The sequence below is a fragment of the Manis pentadactyla genome, chromosome 9, assembly GCF_030020395.1.
Source record: "Manis pentadactyla isolate mManPen7 chromosome 9, mManPen7.hap1, whole genome shotgun sequence".
NCBI classification, from domain to species: Eukaryota; Metazoa; Chordata; class Mammalia; order Pholidota; family Manidae; genus Manis; species Manis pentadactyla.
Window position 1 is genome coordinate 52,844,612 of NC_080027.1, and position 16,455 is coordinate 52,861,066.

Here is a 16,455-nt window from a genome sequence, read left to right on the forward strand (position 1 = left end):
ATCTATATTAGTAAGTTTTTATACTTTTTACAGAGATTTATCCCTTTCTTCTTAAATATATTTTTAAATATTATGGAATTTGTTAATGCAATTTTCCATTTCTAGATTTGAATTACCAGAGTAGAGAAAAGCTTTTGGTTTTTGCATATCTATGTTCTTGCTGGCCATCCTGCCATTTTCTCCTGTTTTGTCTCTAATGGGGTTTTTTCCCTAATTATCAACAGCAGAAAAGGAAGGCCTTATTTTTTTATCTCCTTTTCCAATGTTTATGTCACCTTTTTTATTCTTATTTTCTCACCTTTTTTTCATTTGCTAAAACCTCCCACAGAGTTGTAAAAGAAATATAAGAAATAGTGATGGTGAGTATCTTTGTACTATAGTTACTAATGTTAGTAGAAATGGTTTTAGTCTTTGCTGTTTAGGATTATATTTATTCTTGGTTTTTATAAATGGTCTTTATTTCACATTTCAGTGCTTTCTTTCTGTTCCTATTTTACTTAGAGTTTTTATTAGTAATAGCTGCAATATTTTGCCAAATTCCTTTTCAGCAGTTATGAGTACATGATTTTTCTTCAAGTTGTTGACATCACGAGTTAATACATGTTCTGTGTATAAACCACCACAGTATTCCTGAAGAAAGTCCAACTTTAGATACATTGATGCAGTCTGCTATTTTACATAAAATGTTTGCATCTCATAAGCGACATTAGTCTGTACTTTGCATTTTTATAATCACTTTATTTAATTTCAGTATATGTCCATCAGTTTCATAAAAAGAACTGGGGCACCTGCCTCCTTCTGTGGGCTGGCATGGTATGAGTAACATCGAATGTAACTGTTCCTCCAAGGTTACTGAAAACTGAGTTGTGAAACCATTTGGTCTTTGTACCTTTTTCAGTGACTGATCTCTAAACAACTTGTAGTCACTTCCACAGTAGCTGACTGGTTGGAGTTTTCTGCATTTTAGTTTAGCATCAGCAATTTGTATTTTGCTGGAGAAGTCACCCTCTAGGTTTTCTTTGTGTTTTGTTTTTGTTGTTTGTTTGATTGTTTGGACTTTTTTTTTTTTTTTTGCCTTACAGTTATATGAAGTAACCTCTTATAAATTTCCTAATCTCTACTATAATTGTGATTTTTGTGGTTTTGTCTTTTTCCTTTTCCTTAAGCTTGTGAAGGTTTTATCTTTTTAAAGAAAAAGTTTTTATGTTTACTCTGTCTACATTTTTAATTTCTGTTACGTTGATTTGAGCTTTTATCTTTATTAATTTCCCATTCCTGATTTCCTCGGTTTTTTTGTGGTTTTGGCTTATTTTGTGATGTTTTTAAAAAAAATTTCTAGTTCAGTAATTTTCCATCTTTAATGAAAACATGAAGCTACTTTATTATGTTTCCACCAAGTGTAGCTTCACTGAAGTCCCATAAGTTTTGATGTATTTTCCTTTGCATTACTCTTTAGATAGTTTATCATTTCCATTTTAATTCTTCTTTGATCCAGGGTTATCTAGGAGTGTTTCTTATTCAGGGTGCTTCAGTGGGGTCTGCATATTGCATATATCCCAGTATTTTCTTTCTTTCTTTTTTTTATTAAGGACATAAATAACTAACAGTCAAGGGGTTCATGATTAGGGTGAAGTAGTTTTTCCTAAAGCAGAGAAATTAGCTACAATGGTTGTTGGCCTATGAGGCCTTATCATTAGCAAAGAAGGATTTTCTTTGACTCTGAAGAACTGGAACTGGCTGGCCTGCTCTTACGGGTCTTCAGGATCACTAAGCAGGTGGTTATTATTTTTTTTCTGACCTTTGCCTAAAGGAGCTATGTAACTCTTCTATAAAGTTATCTTTCCAACGTTTTTTTGAATTTCCCCCAAAATAATGGACTCTCAGTGTGGTATTAAGTTTGGAAAGAGGATTTTTTTAAATTAAGCAAACTATATAAATGGTACAGCATGTGACAGATGATTCATGTTGAAAAAGTTAAGTGCTTTTATAGCCAGTAGTATCTTTTTCATATATTCTGAAGTCAAAGTGTAAAAATGCTTAAATTCTTTTTCCCCTCACAGACGGAGTATGCAAGGTTTGAGAATGGCCGATTTGTATACCGAATAAACCGCTCCCCAATGTGTGAATATATGATCAACTTCATCCACAAGCTCAAACACTTACCAGAGAAATATATGATGAACAGTGTTTTGGAAAACTTCACAATTTTATTGGTAACTGTTTTGTCTCTTGTTTTTGGCAAACCCAGCTGTGAAGCTGGTGGGGAAAGAGAGGAAGGTAGGCCTGGGAAGCACCAGGCTTGGGTCAGGTGAACTGGTCAGGCTGTTTGGCTGGGCCCCAGGTCACCATTAATTCACAGCATCCATGGGAAGAACTTGGGCTTGATTTGGGCTTAAGTCTATAGAAGAATAGGGGTCTCATCTAGCTTGGTTTTCTAAGCTTGGCAGAACTGGAATTCAGGTGGGTAACTAAAAAGTGATGGTCCTAGGTTCTCAACTCTGGCTGTACATTAGAAAGATCTAGAAGACTTAAAAAAATCCTAACAGCAAGGCTGCATCCTAGATCAGCTACATCAGGATCTCTGGGGATAGGATCCAGGCATGTATATGTATTGTTTAATTACTCTAGGTAATTCAGTGTTAGCCAAGTTTGGGTCTCAGCAGCAACGTGATATGCAAATCATGAATGAGGCAAAACTGAGTCAATAGGTTTGTATTTCAAACATACCTTGACTCATTTCATGAAGGATTACAGGGCCTTCTAAGAAGTAACATACACTAAGACAGCAAAATATAGAAGTACTAGGAGAAATAATAGAATAGAATGTTGTGACCAGCAACAGGGGAAAATGTTCTGCATAGGCTGAAAAGTATGGTCAAAACTTAACAGGCAGCTAAAGAGAAAGGAGAAAAAAACGGTATTCAAGGTCCATGGTGGGCAAACTTTCTGGTTCCCATGGACAATGCTGTGTGTATGTGTGTGTTGTGGGGGGGTGGTCCCTAATACTTAACTTTAAAACAAATTTCTCATGGGGGCTTCCCTTGTGGATTTGAGAATGTTATTAAGAACAGTATTGTCCTCACAAGTATACCTATAAAACATGCATTAGTGGGTTTTATAAGGCTCATTTTTTAAAAAAAATAACATTCCTTGACTAAAGTGAAGGAAAAAATGCCAAAACAAGACTTGATGGAAACAATTTTGCTAAAGGGGCAGCCAGATAATACTGTGGTCCAATATTCAGCCTTCTGAAGGCCTGCTCTGTTACTCCTTGTTGTTAGGATTAAGAATTAGAATACTTACAGCAAGAATTCTTTAGCTGGAAGTTTTGGATCCAGTGAGACCATGGTTCTAGTGGTGGGCTGGTTAAAAGAAAAAAAAGCCTCTAGCTCAGCCCCCCAGAAACCCTTACAGCTTTTGCCCATTTCTGTGGTGTAAATATACCTTCCATGGCAATTTCAAGTTACCAGTGGTTGTCCAGTTCATGAAATTCCTTAATATTTAATAATACCTTTAAGAGCTAGTAGGAGCGAGCCAGTTCCCTCACAGCAATTAAAAAACAAAAATTAATAAACAAAAAATTTTAAATGAAAATCCTTCTGCATATCAGATTCACCCAGGAAACGTTTAAAAAGTCTGAGGCCTGGGCCCCACCTCAAATGAATAAAATCAGAATCCCGGTGGTGCCCAGCAAAGTGGTTTCGTTTGCCAATTTTTTACAGCTCCCAGGTAGTAGTTATCCAGCAGAGCAGGAGTTGAGACCCAGGGCCATATGGGATTGGCAGATGACCTGCAGAGTCTCAGAGTTCACAAACACATGGTTGGCATATAATTGGCAGGTCAGTTTGTGTATCTTTTTCATTTATTCCAGGGAGAGAATCTCAGTAGGTGCTCGAGTGTGTCCACATCCCTCTAAATTTAGAAATTAACAATCTGGGAGAATGTTTGGAAAACATATTCTTTAAAACTTACTCATTAGTATCCTTTTCTCTAATGGACTTTGGTGAAAAGAGAGCAATTCAGGGTTAGGGTGCTGGCAGGTACTTGTCATATAGGAGCCCTCTGTGCTATTCAAGAACAGACCCCCTTAGTGCTCAGATGAACCAGAAGGGGAGTGTGGCATCCTGGTGTGACATTAGACAGCCTCAGGAGTGACCAGAACTCTGAGTGGATGGCCACCACCCTACCTCTCTTGGAATGAGTCTCAGCTGTTCCTTAAAAGTGAAGTCTGAGTCTGTTTCAGCATTTTAAGTAATGTGTTTTCAGTCTCTATAAAGGCCTACGTCACAGAGAAAAGGAAATAGGGCCCGGAAAAAAATTTAAAGTATCTGTTATGCACAAAACTCATGTAACTATATCAGTAATGCTCCCTTGGAACATGTGACTCTAAGCAGCATAGCTGTCCAGAGAAGATACAATGTTAAAGTAATTTCAAAATGTATCATTAAGCAATTAAATAAGTTCCTTTGATAAGGAGAATTAATAGCTTTCAGTAAATATCTGCTAAAAATAACCTTTTAGCTTTAGAAAAGCTGAAATGAAGCCAGCTCTCCTGGATTATGCGAATACAATCTTCTCATTGATAAATGTAAGAAATAATACCTTTCAGCTCTTCTTCATGGGTGGGACATAGGAATATGGGCAGGATGGCAGATGCTGGACGCAGTTGTAGTATTTTACTGGATACACTGGATACAAAGCCTGTGTCAACAAGACCAGTTCCAGACTTTACTAGCTGGTAGGCTAGACTCCCTGCTTTCATCAGGATGATTCAGGTTTGAGGTGAACCTATAGGTACAGGGCCTTAGCGACCACATGCAGACTGAGGAAACTAGCAAATGAGCTGTAGGACAAGATTCCTGTCCTCCTTTGAGGCTGTAGTCAGGCATACAAGTCACTAAAAACATTTTTTTTCTTCCATCTCAATCTCAGTCATGAAGCCTGAAGAGGATATATTCTTTATAGGAAATTTGCAAGAAGGTAGGATAGATACAGAACTTCCAGTCATGGTAGTAAATCTTTTGTAAATATTATATTCTGAAATTCTCACTGCAGAATTATGAGGTCATTTTTATTCTCATTTTGTGGATAAAGAATGTAAAGCCTCCCTGAGGTTGCAGAGCCACTGATAGATCTAAATTAAGTCTTGAATTGATGGAAAAAACACTTTGCAGGGTATTTCATGAACATAGAATCAGAAAACGGGGGTTTAAGACCTAGCTCTACTTTATCACCTCAGATAAGTCATTTAAAGTCTCCAGACCTCAGAGGTTGCTGAGGAGGTTTTAAGTCATTCAGCTAAACTATGGAGAGATTGTACTGGCTGCTGGGATATAATCCAGATAAAGCACAATGCTTATCCAAGTAAATGGTGGCCTGGTGAGGGAGAGAGGCAGGTAAATAAATAACTTCCATACAAGGTAATAATGGCTGTAGGGTTGTTGTGAATCCTGCACTGTGGAAAGAGAGCAGTTTGACTTGCAGAACAGATACCTGTAGTTGGAGTGAGGTGGGGAATTCCCATGGTTTTACAAAATGATGTTTAAGTAGCCTTGATGGGTAAACAGACATTTTCCAGAGTCACCAAGAAAAGAGTTGTCCCCTGGGTCAGCTGCTGGATGTGGTCGCTAGATGGGCAGGGCAGCCATCCTGGAGTCTGAGGGAGGCAGGCTTTCTTCAAGTAATCACAAAATGAATGTACACTAAACTGTGGCTAAGGGCTGGCAGAGGTGGGCACATGGCGCCAAGAGAGCACCTAATAGGGGGATTCAACCTAGTGCAGGAGGTCAGGGAGGCTTCCCTGGGGAGGAAACAATTGAGAGGTACCTGCCAGACGAACAGGGAGGGAGGGCACAGAAGGGTAAGGCACAGGAACAGGGCAGCAGGCCCAGAAGCAGGGCGGGGTGGCCCCCGAGAGGGAGGAGAGCAGGGCCAGAGAGCTGCCTGGCAGGGCAGGGTCTCCTTGACCTTGTAGGATGACAAGAGGCTTTCTCTTCAAACTAAAGTTTTAAAGTTTAAAAGAGACCATCAAGGTTTTTAAGCAAGAGTGTGTTATTGTCAGGTTTAGACTTCTGGTACAGAGGGAGGACTATGGGTAAGGCTGGTCCCTGGTGGAGGGGTCCAGGTGAGAATGTGCTGGTCCCCGGGCGGGGGCTGGGTTCAGGAACTATCCAGGAGGTAGAAGGCAGCAGGCCACGGCATTTGTGTGGATGTGAGATGAGGAAGAGAAAGACCCCACAGATGAAAGGTCCACATTCTTGGAGTATTTCATCTGTAGGGGGAGTGGCCAGAAGACTAGAAAAGCAGGTGGGTACCAGTACTGGGAAAAAAGTCTTTATTACCCAGACAAAAATATGTATTGATAATCCATCCCTGTATCTGTTCTTTTCCAGCAGCATGATGTAATAGTTAAGAAAAAGGCCTTTAGAACCAGAAGATCCGGGTTTCTTAGTTGACAAGTGTAGAACCTTCAACAATCCCCCAGCCTCTTTCTGTCAGAGGGGAGTGACACAGCATCTGCTCAGAGTTGGAATGTTATATGAGACACTGTGTGTAAAGCATTTAATACTGAGTAGATGCGTACTTAGCATTCTATACATTGGCTTGTTAGGATGTCAGTTTTGACTCATGCAGCAGATATTGATTAAATAAATGACTGTTGTGTGCCAAGCATAAGCTAGATACTGGGAAACATGGTGCCTATTCTTCAGGAACTTACAGCCCACTGGATGAGATGGGCATTAAAAAAGAATCATGGAGATCTGTGTGCTTACCAACAGTACAGTGTGCTGTGGTGGGAAAATTACAATACGATGAGACTTTAGTCAGGGATCATAAACTTGGATGCCTTTAGGGAAAGGAAACTAAAAGGGTAAAGCGGCCAGCTACATAGAGGGGAGTGAGGCCCACACAAAATGGATTGGAGGCTCTCAAATTCAAAATGTTTGAAAACACTGAGCTAACCTAACAAAACACACATGCAACAGAGTACTGACACGTTTTGAGTAGGGAAGTTGGGTTAGATGTACTTTTCGAGAATTCCTTCGGAGAATGGCATGGGGAGTTGAGGCAGAGTGAGGAGAGGAAGGAGGCAGGGTCCCACTGGGAGAGGGCTGCAGCAATCTGGGCCAGAGAGCTAAAGATCTGGATTCGGGTGACTTGGCCCAAGGGGGAAGTGGATGTATATTTCAGGTACATTTTGGAAGCTAAAGTCTCTATCAGTGAAAAGAATGATCCTTTGGTATGATTCTACCACTGTTCCTTTATCAGCATACATTTTACTGCATCCAGGCACTGCTGGTTAATAGTGGTAATGAGTAAGCCACTCCTGGAGCTTATGTCTGTTGCTGGCTATTATGAAGCAAACTTAGTAAAAGTTTAGGAATAAGACAGAAGACAATTCTTAGGATAAATGACTATCCCATGGGCCAGATTTATAGAAAGTTGTCTGTTGTAAAGAAATTGGCTCTCCCCAAAAACCCATTCTAAATTCTTGTGGTCTTTTCTTGGGCTTAGATGTGGGTGAGGTACTGTCTGTAAGATCTCACTTAATACTTCCTACTAAGCTTAGATTGGATTCAAGTTGGACCCCTGGTATCCTGAGCTCGTACCAGAAGGGGGCAGAGCATGGCCGGACAGCTCTCCAGTAACCCACTGGCTGGACTCCGCACTGTGCCTCTCCAAGTAAATCGTAGTTGCCAAGGCACAGATACAGTATGTTTTCATCCATGTTGTGTTTTTTATATATACATATATTATATACTTTTTCTTTTAACAGGTGGTTACAAACAGAGATACACAAGAAACTCTCCTCTGCATGGCCTGTGTATTTGAAGTTTCAAATAGTGAACATGGAGCACAACATCATATTTACAGGCTTGTAAAGGACTGAACATGGTTATTTATATATATAGATATCTGTATATACACACACACATATGTGCGCACACACACACACTCTCTCCATTATCGAATGACTGACTGTAAACCTCACCACACGGGGGGGTGTGCCCTGGCCCTGAGGTCACCGCAACTTTTCTAAACCCTGTTTGAGTGAAGTCATTTTTTCATGTGTTCATACTATCATTGTAGCTGTGAAGTTCTGGTACAGTTGTAAAAAGAGAAATCGAGTTGTTTCTATGTGTTCTTCAGATCCACAGCCCACAGTTCCTCGGGAAGGGTGAACCTTAAGAACCTGGGTCTCTGTCTGCAGAGACTTCCTAATCGTGGTAGGAGAAAAATGAGACAGAGCTTTTGCCATGGGACGTTTACAGCCTTTATACAAATGTATTTAGTTCCTTGTTTTTTTTTTTTTCCCAACATGAAATTCTTGTTTTAAGATACAAGTAAAATTAATCTTTAAATATAAATGTAAATTAGTACACAAAACTAAGAATCTTTAGACTTATCTTTGTAACTAATTAGGGTGGAAGTTATGAACGAATGTAATTCACTAAATTATTTTTTAAATGAAACTTTTCTTTCTTTTTGAAACCAAATGTTAAAATATAGCCTTAAGAAATGCTTAGTAGAAATATTCTAATGAGACAAATTTGTACTTTTTTCCTCAAGGTTAAAACTAATCTCCTAATCCATTAAACTCTTGAACAGGTATTATACAAAGGAGGAAAACTTCACCCCTTATCCTTAACATATATAGTATATTTAAAAAATATAAAATTGTATTGTACTAATGTGATGATTATTTAATGAAAAGGAAAAGATGACTCTTTTTGCAATAAGTAGATAAATACTGAAAATCTAAACTTACAATGTTTATAGTCTTGTGTGTGCAGTTATATTTTATATGGACAACCAAATTTTTTATTAAGATGAGTAAATATTTAAACCACTGAAATTTAATGACAAAAACTTAAAATTGGCATGAATACTGCACTGTGAGCTGCAAAGTATAGAAAATCCTGTGGCTGGGAGAAATTTCATCAACCAAACAAGTAAAAGGCTCATCAGTTTTAGCATCTCTGCTCCCCAGAAAATTGTGAGCATCCTCACCATCCTGTGGATAAATTATTTCTGGTGAACCAATGTGCATACGAACCTGCTATAACAATATGTGTGTGTGTGTGTTTGCCTACACATATATACACATATGCATATATAGTTTATTCAACATGTATTTATTGAACATCTGTTTAGTGTCACTCAGTTTGCTAGGTGCTGATATGTATGTATATCTCAATCTATGTCCATAGATTTGGATATATTCTATAAGGACATCCATCTCCTTGACATCTGTCAGTAAGTCACAATACTTGTTTGACTGAGGTTTACGAGGCCCCGCTATCTATCTCTGACCTTTTCAAACAGGCTCGTTTGGGAGGTTCTTTGGCCAGGAGAGATTCAACTTTCCAGCCCAAATATTCCAAAGCATTGCCTAGGCAGAGTTGATTTGATGTGGCCACATGTCTTGAGTTATTTCTGTAAGTGCTTCACTGGGAAAGGTACAGGGCATACCCCCCAACTTTCCAGAGGAAAGTGACTTTTTTATAATTGTCAGGAAGCTGTTAACTCAATAGAACATGAAATAAGTTTAAGTTATGAAACATGTCAAGACTTTTTCATCAAACCAGGAAATAAAAACTTCATTCTGTCACATCCAAGCAGCTTGCACACCCTTCCCTGTCCCACTGCCTGTCCTGAACTGCTTGGATGTTGGTTGGTGTTTGGTGGTCATAAGCACAGGATGTGGCTGGCTCCTGGCAAAGAGAAGGACAGTGGGCCAAGCCTGACCTTCCCCAGACTCATCCCATTGGTCACTTGCCCCATGTGGATTATGCATCCCTTACAGAAAGCAGTAAGGTGGCTCCATCTTCCTTGCGCAGAGAGGTCACCATCTGTTCCATGATCCCACACAGGCCTTGAAGGACTGCTCTGTGGTCTGCACGTCTATCTGGTCTTCAGCCCAAACATTTAAGCTGCTTCCATGGTTGTCACATGTATGACCTCTCTTGGGCACCCCTCTTAGGGATGCTTCTTGTGCTCCTGTCCCCTGCATCTTTCCTCATGGGAACCTCTACCCTCCCAGGACCAGGACCCTATGAGAGTGTGCAGATGATCTGTTTTGGCTAAAAGCTAGACCACCCCGGAGCTGCCGGGGGAGAGGTGTCTGGTTCCTGTTGCCACAGAAGTGGGGCCCTTCCTGTGCTGCCACAGAGGGCTTTTGCAATTTACTTTTCAAAGCACAAATAGGCTGAGACTGAAGAAGACCAGCTTGAGGGTCAGTCTGCCGAGCTCCCAGAGTTAGCCTGGGCTGTCTAACATGTCACCACCAGTGCTGTCTTCCTCCAAATGCCTTTGTACTTGAGTTTGGAGAGTTCACATGAATGACTTTGAGGATTGCTTTTGCTTATTAAAATGCATCTAAGATCTCTTAAAGTTTTACTTCTTATTCTCCTAAAGCTTTCTCCAGGCAGATACTTCCTTACCTCAGCCACTGGTCCAGTTACCCAAACTCTTGGCCCTCCCTTTCCTGGGGTGGGATTTGTGTTATAACATCTAATCCAATTCTGTCTTTGGTTCAGAGTCTTCTCTTGTCTGTACAGCTTTCTGAACCATAAGCCTTCCAAAGCTCTGTCCACCCTGCTTGCTTCTGGACGCCATGCCTCCTGGTGACCCCCACTGCTGGGAGGGTTCAGAGGTTCCTGCACTTCATGGGAGTCTGGAGGCCTCAACGGGCAGGGGCTGAAGACCTGCACTCAGGCCTGTTGGCATTCGTTTCCCTCTTAGCAAGAGATCTCAAGTAGAATCAGGACTTCTTCAAAAGTCCTGTCCTAGAACCCCGGAATGTCTTCGCTGCCCTAGATTGGGGTTCCGCGACCAGACACTGTTGACGTTTTGGACCAGATAATTTCTTTGTTGGGCGGGGCTGTCCTGTGCAATGTGGGAGATTCAGCAGCATGCTGGCCTGGGCCCACTAGATGCACACTTCCCACAGGTTTTGTCATGACCCAGAATGCCTCCAGACATTGCACATGTCCCCCGGGGCACAGAATCACCCCCAGCTGAGAGCCACCGACCTAGATCTTACAGGTCCTAAGTACCACATTTGAGATTTTATTTTTCCTTCCACTTCACCCTGAGAAAGCTTCTCTCTTGGGAGCCTTGTTTCAGGCCACCAAGAGGCAGGTAGGACTCACTCAAACGACATTGTGCCCATTTCTTCCCATGTCAGAACTTCTTTGTTACAGTAGAGTTTCTCTGCTGAGTATTCTTTCACTCATCCCTGGAGAGGATGGAACAGCTGGTCACCATCATCCCTATAATCAACTCACACCTATACAAAGAGTCCTATTTCTAACTTGATCTTCATTCCTTAGTTTACCAAGTTTAAAAAATCCCAGGTTAAACAATTCCATTCTCATTACTTCTCATAAGCTCATGGGTCTCATTCTCAAACCTTGACTCATTTCAGTAAATTTCCTCTGGTCTTCTACTTTCTGCCTTACACTCCATGCTGTTCATAGAATTTATGAAAGCCTCTGGAACATATCTTTGCATTTTTAGGGATGGAGGAGAGAGAGAGCAGTTCTGGAAGAGGGCCGATAGAAATTTTCTCTGCTGAACTAAACAGCACAATCTATTCTCCATCATTGTGTAGATGAGAAAGTTAAGGCCCTGAGGGGTGATAACTTGCACATAGTTACCCAACTAGTTAGTGGCAAACTAAGGGTAAGGCTCTGGGACCCCTTCCGCTTAGTCCTTGGCCTCTTTTGGTGGAGGTTGTTCTTCTACGGTGCTCATGCTTGAACAATACCTAGAATGTGTGGACAGGGTCAGTGCACAAGAAAGAGGGAGATGAAGAAGCCCCATCGGCCGAGCTTCGGGGTCACCCGATGCTGATGCTGTCCCCCTAGGAGTGTCCTGTCCAAGGAGAGCTGTCGGAGGTGTTCTCCAGCAGGAATGAAAGCTGATGAGCCATTTCTGTTACCCTGAGGACAGCTCACCTGCCACAGGCTCCGAGGCAAATTACTATATGCTAAGCATCCCAGCAGCAAAGTATCCCACACTCAGACCTGCCAAAAACCAGCCCCTGTTCCCAGCACTTGGTGTTACAAGTCCCTGAACGACTTTTAAACCCGTCTTTTTTGGGTCTCATACTGTAGTGGCTTTAGCAGTTGGTTTTTGTACAACTGTAAATCATTTCAATCATAGGAGACGACAGTCAGTTTTACAAACCAGGTACATATCATTTGTATATGTTTGTATATGCTCTGGTACACTATACCTGTCCTAGTGAAGGGCAGAAGCAATTCTGTTTGTTTCACACCTGTGACATTAGGAGGGTGTGTCTGTATTGCTTCTTCCTTAGGTCGGTGTCTCCCTGGCAGAGCCCTGCACGTGTCGTTTCTGAAAAGCCTTAAATCTTGGAGACATCGCATGTAGGGTGTGCAGTGCAGAAGGCTGCCGCGGAACTGTGAGCCCTTTTGTAAGCTGGAAGCATTTCTCTTAGTACTGTTACTTTTGTAGAAGTTTTAAATTCAGAGCTGCCAAAGCGTTCCAGTAAAAGCCGTGCCTTAGTGATTCCTTCATCGCGCCGCCAGCCTTGTCTTAGACCAGTTCTCAATGTCCACTTACTGATTGGCCTGGTATTTAAAAACAACACAAGCAAAAATTGTCTCCATTTTTGTTTAGTAAGCCCATTTTTCTCCAGTTCCATAGGAAACTGACTACTTGGTCTAAAATCTGAAACTGAAGGTCGGTTCTTTGACCACACTGTCAAATGTATATACCAAAATGGAAAGTTTTGCAACTTCATAGTTTACTATGAAAAGCAAATTGTACTTTTAATGTTGCCTTTTAAATTCATGACCAAATACTTAGCTATTTATAAATCTTCTGCACTCCCGCATGAAAGTGCCTTTGGCTTGAGATTCCAGCTTAGAAAAGTGCTGCCATAATAACGATAATTTGTAGAGAGACCAAAAATATTTGAGATCACCATAATGCCTTTGGTTTACCGGGATGAGTAACCAACCACAGGCCTCTGTTCACAAGAGCACGACGTGGACCCTGCCTGCTGAGAATCTGTCTGCCACCACCACTTGCCAGCAGCACACTGCAGCAGGAGGGACCCCAAGAACTGTTGTGTTTGTGTGTGCCAGTGACCCAGTGTGTCATCTTGTCACCCAGCCCTGCGTCCACATGAGGAACGTCACACAAACGACAGTATCTCAGCTGGTGGACAGATTTGTCCCTCTCCTTGTGTTGGTGTTCACTCTCTGTGGAAGCTTTCTTCTCCATTCAGATGACAGTGCGCACTTATCTGGTTTATGCGATGATACCATTTTGAAAGTTGGAAGCCTCAAACTGAGATGACAGTGCAGAACAAAAATAAGTTAGGGTCATTACAGTTGAAGTGTTCTTCTTACGGCAAAAATGTTGACTCTGAGTGTTGTGTATGAATGTGCTATGAGAAACTTCCAAAGAGCACCATTCATAATTTGGCATTTTCAAAGACTGTTCCAGCCCTCAAAAGGGCAACTCTTTAGAGTCCGTGTTGGCTTTTATCAAAACCTTCATAAATTGGGAAAACTGATAGAGGTAAGGAAGAGGAGTGCAAAGGACAAGAAGGCAAAAACACCAGCCAAACAAAAGCCAGGAACAAAGAGATTTCTCTACTGATATAGACTTAGCAATGACATCAGACATCTTTGAAAGTTAGCCTCTGAACTCATAATGCCTGTTCTGTCTGTCTCTACCTGGTATCTTTAAGAATACCCTGTCTGGGCTCTCAAATTTCAGGAGTGACTTCTATCCACACCAAGTTGTGAGTATTTATAGAAATTTCTACAAGAAAAAAAAAATCAAATGCAAAGGAAAAATAACAAAACAAGTAATAATTAGCTGCTTCAATTCAACCCCCGTATCACTACCATGCCACAACTTGAATGAAATTGGTCAAAAACTTGTTTGCCTGCTTCTCTTTACAACTGTTACTGTGCTTTGTTTGGCAATAGTTTTTCTCATCAGCTCATTGCTTATACTGGTAAGAATGAAGGTTTTGTGTTTAAAATTTATTGCATTGCAAAGGATAGCTTCACTGCAGTCCTACACCGTTAAATGAGATGAAATCTTTGTATTTATTTTCCTGCTTCCTAAGCCGTACTTGTTTTATTCCCTGTGGATTTGCATTGAGTCAGTCACATGCCACACTACATCAGTTTTGCTTTTGGAAAGGGCATTTATGTTCGCTCTCATTCATGAATAATTGGGGTCAGTTTCCAGTAGATTCCACCTCTCTCAGATTGACACTAATGTCTGCCTTCCATTATGAGAGGCCCTTTCTCCTCCTTTCTCTGAGAGAGGCTGACGGAATCTAGGCATAAATCAATTGGAAACCAGTCTCAGATTTTTTTTTCTCATTTTTTTGCATCAGTCATTTTCTGTGATTATTTTCACTGTGTAAATTAGATATTGACTGCACTTAAAAAAAATACATCTATCTCCCTGTTACCTCTTGGAAAGATTCACTTCTGTAGGCCTTTCTCAATAGGCTCATGACTGCAGATAAGGAAAAAAGTGAAAACAAAAACAGTACGTGCCTGAAAAATGACAAAAAAAAATTTTGTAACATTTAAAAAAGAAACCTGAATAGCCTTTAATTCTTTAATACTCTTAAATTTTATGTCAGTCGGGTTTTGCCATGGGTGTTTGTTCACATTCTAAATAACTTAATGGGATTCTCCGTCTGTGTCTGTGTCACGTGTATAAAATGGGTTGTGATGTGAGCGTTTCATCTGGTCAGTGGTTCCTTTGATACTGTACTGCTGCTGGGAGTGGACTGGAACCTGCCTTTGGTAATAAGGTTCCTCTGGGGTAGATTGGAGAGTGGGGGGGTGGGGGCAAATTCTCATACACATTTTCTTAACCTATTTGCAGAAACTTTCAAAAGGCATTTGGTTAAACCTCTTGGCAGTACAGTATTCTTGTATTTGTTAATGTCTGTGTTTAGGTACTGGTACCTTTTTGTTTAAAAATGTTCTAAGTGTTGGCTTTAAAGTGAATTTATCTTTAGTATGATAGTTATATGAAAATTATAGGGTTTGTGTGCAGAGAATTTTTTTATAAAGTGCTTTGTAAAAAAGAAATGTATTCTAGCTTTCGCGGTACATATGTGTGATAACTTTAATATCCATGACAGTTAAGTGCAATTATTTCATCACTCTAAAAATGCTATTTTTGTGTCAGTTCCTGCAGGTGTTTTCATGTCTTTGCAAAGTGACACATTTTGATGCCTTCTTGATAAAGTGGTAGACATTTTGTAGCTTTCTAGAAACTTTGTATTCATACGGTATCAATGAAAAATAAAGAAAATGAAAGTGTGGGTCAACTTTTTTTATCTCCAAAAGTGTACCTTGTCGAAAATGAAATGTGCTTTATGTGTTATGGTTGGTTATATAAAGGACAGAGTAAAGGAGGTTGAATCCATAATCCTTTTGATGGTATCCACCAAGCTCAGTAATTGAAATGTAGGTGTTATGTGTCCCAGGGTTTCTTAAAAACATCCGCAAGTCAGTCAGTCTGCCTGCCTGTCTCTCTCTTTAGTGCTTCATTAAAATTAACATAAGTATTGCAGAACAGCTTACCTCTGGGTCCCAGGCAACCCTGAGAAGCCTGTCCCCCATTCCGTGATACCACAGTAAGGCCTTGGAAAACCAAAACGCACACCATTGAGCAGTTTGTTGACTCAACCTTCTGGGCACCTGCCAGGAACCAGGGGAGAGTGGAAGATCGACAGAGGTGAAGACAGCATGGTTCTTGCTTGCACGGTGCTTACGTTCTCGGTAGTTGGGCTCCATGTTAAGCTGTAACCTCCTCTCCCTATCCTCAGTATCACCGTGAGATTTGCACTTCAGGTGTGTATAGCACACCTGTATAACAAGACCTTGGATTCACCAGGTGTTCACTGTGTGCTGGGCAGTGGCCAAGTATGTTGGTACAATGGTTTTCTTTAGTCCTCATAATAGTCCCAATGACAGTGAGCTTGTCACCCTACAACTGAGGCTTAGGAAGGATAGTCTTCCTAAGTCAGGACTGGTGAGTGGTGGAGCCTTAAATAGGTTGCCTGGACTCTTGGGCCCTGTATTTTGGCTCACTGAGAATCTGCAGAAGCAGCTCAAGGCTGGGGGAGAAGTCAGGGTGAAGGGGGCTTTGTTAAACAATGACGACCTTGGGCTTCTGACAACCCTGGGATCCTTCGCTTTGTGAACTACGCCTTAGAAGGTCTTGCTTCTCCCCATTTCTTTAAAATCTGAGGCAAAGTCTGCCTCAAATCCCAAGAGGCACTGGTATAAGTGGGAACAGAAAAGAAAACATTCTAGTTCTTTGAAAGGAGATATTTTCACCAAACCATGATTCAAGAGGAATGCTCAGGGCAGAGGAGAAGGATCTATAGAACCCTACAGTTGAGGTCCTAATATATGCCAAGCAACTTTA

At 41.0% G+C, this 16,455-nt stretch overlaps 1 protein-coding gene across 11 annotated transcripts in view; it reads left to right on the top strand.

Annotated features, from left to right (window-relative positions):
* TEAD1 (TEA domain transcription factor 1) overlaps positions 1-15,343 on the top strand; it is a 265,692-nt gene extending 250,349 nt beyond the window's left edge. For all 11 annotated transcript variants that reach the window (XM_036918047.2, XM_036918039.2, XM_036918042.2 and 8 more), the window contains 2 exons: positions 2,061-2,213; positions 7,778-15,343. In XM_036918047.2, the coding sequence (XP_036773942.1) occupies positions 2,061-2,213; positions 7,778-7,891 (267 nt within the window). In that variant the 3' untranslated portion in view covers positions 7,892-15,343. The remainder of the gene's footprint in view (positions 1-2,060; positions 2,214-7,777) is intronic.
* The last annotated feature ends 1,112 nt before the right edge of the window (positions 15,344-16,455 follow it).